At 45.7% G+C, this 4,600-nt stretch overlaps 1 protein-coding gene across 1 annotated transcript in view; it reads left to right on the top strand.

Moving 5' to 3' along the window:
• Positions 1-4,600, top strand: part of AP3M1 (adaptor related protein complex 3 subunit mu 1) — a 39,517-nt gene that overhangs the window by 30,785 nt on the left and 4,132 nt on the right. The window contains 2 exon segments of the mRNA XM_025212743.1: positions 168-301; positions 2,561-2,768. Coding sequence (XP_025068528.1) covers positions 168-301; positions 2,561-2,768 — 342 coding nt within the window.

Genomic DNA, 4,600 nt, shown 5'->3' with positions numbered 1-4,600 from the left:
ATGGCTGGGCAATAATCAACCATCTGTATCAGCCCAAAGCATCTTTATCGGTGCACCGCTATAAAGTACCAAAGGAAGGAAAAGGGAATGAAGAGAAAAATGCATCAACATTGATGCTAGACGTTCAACTGGTGTGAGAAGCTTGCTTACTTGGTCACTTTCTGCAGAACCCAAGGTTGCTGGATGATGTCAGCTTCCATCCCTGCATTCGTTTCAAACGCTGGGAGTCTGAAAGAGTCCTCTCATTTATTCCTCCAGATGGAAACTTCAGATTGATCTCCTACCGCGTTAGCTCACAAAAGTAAGTTGGTGTTTGCTTTGCTAGCTTTGTGTTGCAACAACTATTGATTTGCACATGGATAACTTCAAAAGCCTCGCAGAGAGTTTTGGTTATCTCTGACTTGTTCTGACAATGCAAGAACTCCCATTATTGCAAGATGTGAGTTCTTTAATCTGATTCTCTGTTTGCTCTCTAACACAGTACTACTTAAACAACATTAGGGATTGCTAATGGTTGTGAGCTAGCCAGAAGTGGGGTTCCAAATAGGATTGGGAACTGCTGTTCTAACGTAATAAACCAGTTTTCCAACAGAGATGCTGATAGCATCTGGCAGTGGCTGTTAAGCAGGCCAGTCCATTGGTAATAACAAGTCTGCTCTTGATGGCTAATATTTCAAATACCACAGAATGGTCTGCAGTTAAGATACTGTATCAGCACAGAACACTAATCTTCACTGGTTTTTGCTTTGTGGTTTGTTTTGTTTTTTTATTTAAACTAAATTGCAAACCTGTTTAAGCTAAATTTCTTTTTACTGTAGGCTAACAGTGGAATTATTCTTGGCTGGTTGTCTTTTGGCACTTTTTCTGTTGATTGTTGTAGCAAATATATTTGCATTTGAACAAATTATTATACTAGGACAGTGGTGTTCAACCTCTTTTTACAAGTGGGCCAAACATTAAAATCAGAAATGGACCAAGGGCCACGAAGAAAAGCATTATAGTTGTATACTTCAGCATATCATAACATTAAGATTTTAAGAATATTAGAAGGGAAACATATTACTTTTTTGTTTTGTTAATACAAAGTAAAACGTTCAGTGTTATGCACTGAATTTTTGTTCAAAAAAATGTAAACCGTGGAATTGTTACAAAAAATAAGACCAGCCATAATATTACACAAGATAATAAAAACATTCTTTCAGATCACAGCTGGAGACTCCCTAGGTGGTAGCATTGTACCTTTACCTCAGCTCCCTGCACCTCTTAGTGCCCTACCAGTGACTGAGAGGAGAGCCATGTGTTATGAGAGCAGTGTAGAAGACCATGCTGTGCCCCAGAGCGTTGAGGCTTTCTTTGAAAAAACTCCCCACCAATGCTGCAGCTAGCCCCATGCTGCACCAGGACCCCAGGGGGATTGTGTGTTCATGAGGTCATCAGTGGCAGGTTTCCACTGCTTTTTCCCCTTTCTGCAGTTTGATGGGGCTGCAAAGCCCAGGAGCTGAGCATCCCTGCCATTTGTCTTTCCCACCAAGCCTTCCCTCATGGACTTGAGTGGCAGGGAAGAGGCAGCAAGCAGCAGTGGGGGTGCTCAACTTGAAAGCTGTGGCTTCCTCCAGAGCCCATGGTGACATGCCAGTTTGCTCAGAGCTTTCATGCAGCACCAGAGCCCAATATCTGCATACCACAGCTGCTCTTTTCCCTGCTGCTGAATTCAGTGTGGGAGGTGGGAGAGGTGGTGTAGCTGCACTCAGCTCCTGGGCTCCAGAGCTGCATGAAAGCTCTGAGCACACAGGCATGTCAACGCCAGTGCCTCTCATACCCTCCTTTCTCCTGTTCCTGAACTGAGCAGCAGGAGAAAGGAGGGGACGAGTGCAGGAGTATTTACCTATGATGACATACCAGTGATGGGATGTTCATACTGCTTCGTGGGCTGCATCTGGCCCATGGGCCAGAGGTTGAGTACTGCTGCACTAAGATAATGCCTTGATATCGCTACTCAATGTCTTGGAATTCTATCTTTACCTTCTTTGGATCTTTTTACCAAAGTCTTACTTCCTACTTTCAAGAACTATTTTTAGCTTATCCTTGGTAGAAGACAGTAGATACAAGCACCATTTAAGGATGCCTATACACGTGACTCTTGGCCATTTAAAGTGTGCTAAAGCTGTCACTTAATACACATGGGCAACTTTAGAACATTTTTTTTTAAATAGCGGAAGTTGCCTTAATTAAACTTCGTTGTATGTGAGGCAAACTGCAGTAGTGCATCTAGTTTGCCTTTACTGTGCATGTATTTAAAAGTGAGGGGCTTTTCAACGTGGTAACTGTGCAGTGTCCAGCACTCCTTGCCTCCTGCTCTACAGAATACAGCAAGGCACAAAGCTCACACCAAGCCATGGAATGTCTATTAAGGTTTAAGACCCTGTACCCAAAGTGCATTAAGTAAATCGCAAAAGTTACAATGCCCTGCATGTGGATAGGCACACTAAAATAGTACCTTTTATACTTAGGAAATAGTACTTTGGATGGGTGAATTTAACACCAAATTTCTCTTTTCCAGCTTGGTGGCAATTCCTGTGTATGTGAAGCACATGATAAGTTTTAAGGAGAACAGTTCTTCAGGGAGATTTGATGTTACATTTGGACCTAAACAGAATATGGGGAAAACAGTGGAAGGAGTTGTCATGACAGTCCACATGCCAAAAGCTGTACTTAACATGAATCTTACCGCCTCACAAGGCAGCTATACATTTGATCCAGTCACTAAAGTAAGTCTTGTGATTGTGATTTTAATTCTGTCTTAATTAAAAGGCGCATGCATCACAAGCGCCTTGAGCACCTGCACAGGGGCTGTGCATCATGTAGAGGCTGTGTGTGTAGGGGGGTTTCCCACCCCCACCCCCACTTTCCCTCACACCCACACACACACTGCCTACCTGAGCTCCATGCTCTTGCTGCCCCCCTGGGCACAGGCTCCACACTCCTACCAGTCCCACACTCCCTGCCTCTGCCCAGCTGCAGTTCCCCTCATCCCTGCCACAGCTCCCACCCCACCCCCGCCACTTCCCTACCTGCTTCCCAGAGCAAACACAGCAGCAGGGACAGAAGGAGGAGCTGTTGAACAGGGGAGCCGAGCCAGTCACCCTATGGCTGCAGCAGTGGCAGCAGCAGTAGCCCCACCTAAAAGCTTCGTGCTGGCTGGGCCTTTCCACACACCAGGGTGGGAGTGAGGCCTAGGGGCTGGGCGGGGTACAATTGGTGGGCACCTGCAGGTCAGATAGAATTGCCTGGTAGGCCAGATCTGGCCTGTAGGCCATATTTTGCCTGCCCCTGCCTTAAGAGGATTAGGTAAGTTTCCTTTCCTCTCTCTCTTTCAGTTGTTTCTTTAATGCATGCAACAGCTTTCTTGTTCACTTTGCTAATGGTGTGCCTTTCCCTGTGTTCTTTAAGATGATGTTTACTTGTGACTGCTTCAGCAGAATTAAAACCAAGTAGGTAGTAAAACAGCAGGCAGTTGTTTGTTGCTTTCATACTTGATCAGAAGACCTAAACCTAAATAAGAGAGCAGCAGAGAAGTGGTACAGAGTACAGAGACCTTTAATTCAGCTCCTCTGCAGATATACTTCCTGCTGCTGTCATTAGAGTTGACGTGCAGAATCCTCAGGCTTATGAGGTTTTCTTTTCTTTTTGGTCCCCAAGATCAATTTTACCAGGTTGGAATTTGAGCCAAGTTGCTCCTGCCTGTCACATTATGTCATCTGAGCTAATTGTTGCTCTTGGAATTGTTCAGTCAGTTCTTGATTTTGACCATGGGGCAAAGGTTCCTCGAAGAAATCATATGGCTTAAAAAAAAAAAAAAATGCCTCAAGTGCTCACAACAGAGGGAGGGTGGGCATGGGAGCCAAGCGACCAGAATAGAACCTAGTAAACTCTGCTTAATGACTGCAGTTGGTAGAACAGTGCAAAGTACTGATGTTGGGGTAGGAACATTGGCAATACCTCCACTTTGGGAGAAGGTTAAGGAGCACAGTGACAGTTGGTGAGGCTGCTTCCCACCAACATAATTTTATTCTGGACTCTCTCTACAGCAGATACATTAATTTGTGTCTGGTGGATTGTGTTATCCTAAAACCAAAACTTAACTTGCCTGTAACACTGCAATGGAGTTTACTGCGCGGAAGGACTGCACAGGGTAGAGCCAAGCAGAAGGCAGCACATTTGAGTCCAAGCCTCTGCTTATCAAGTGTAACATATTGTCATTCTGCAGCTTAGGGGTGCACCAATAAAGATTTTTTGGGGCTGATACCAATGGCCAATTTTTAAGGAGCCTTATCAACTAATACCAGTCCAATTCTGATATAAAGCTGAGCAGCTTGGAAACCAGCACTGGGCTGGTAAGTCTGGTGTGGGGGGAGGCAAGGGGTGTGGGGGAGATCGGGGTCCCTGCAGTGAGGGAGTGGGGCTGGGGCAGGGGCAGGTGCTGCACAGCCAGGGTGGGCCACGGGACAGAGCTATGAGCAGCTTGTCTGGGGGGTGAGGGGGAGGCAGCTCCTGCTGTGGCATGCACCCCAGAAGGGCATGGGAGGGGTGTGTCGTTCGT

Source organism: Alligator sinensis, unplaced genomic scaffold (genome assembly GCF_000455745.1).
Source record: "Alligator sinensis unplaced genomic scaffold, ASM45574v1 scaffold109_1, whole genome shotgun sequence".
In the NCBI taxonomy this organism is placed as follows: Eukaryota; Metazoa; Chordata; order Crocodylia; family Alligatoridae; genus Alligator; species Alligator sinensis.
Note: the sequence above shows the minus strand (reverse complement) of the source record. Positions and strands in the feature narration are given on the sequence as shown.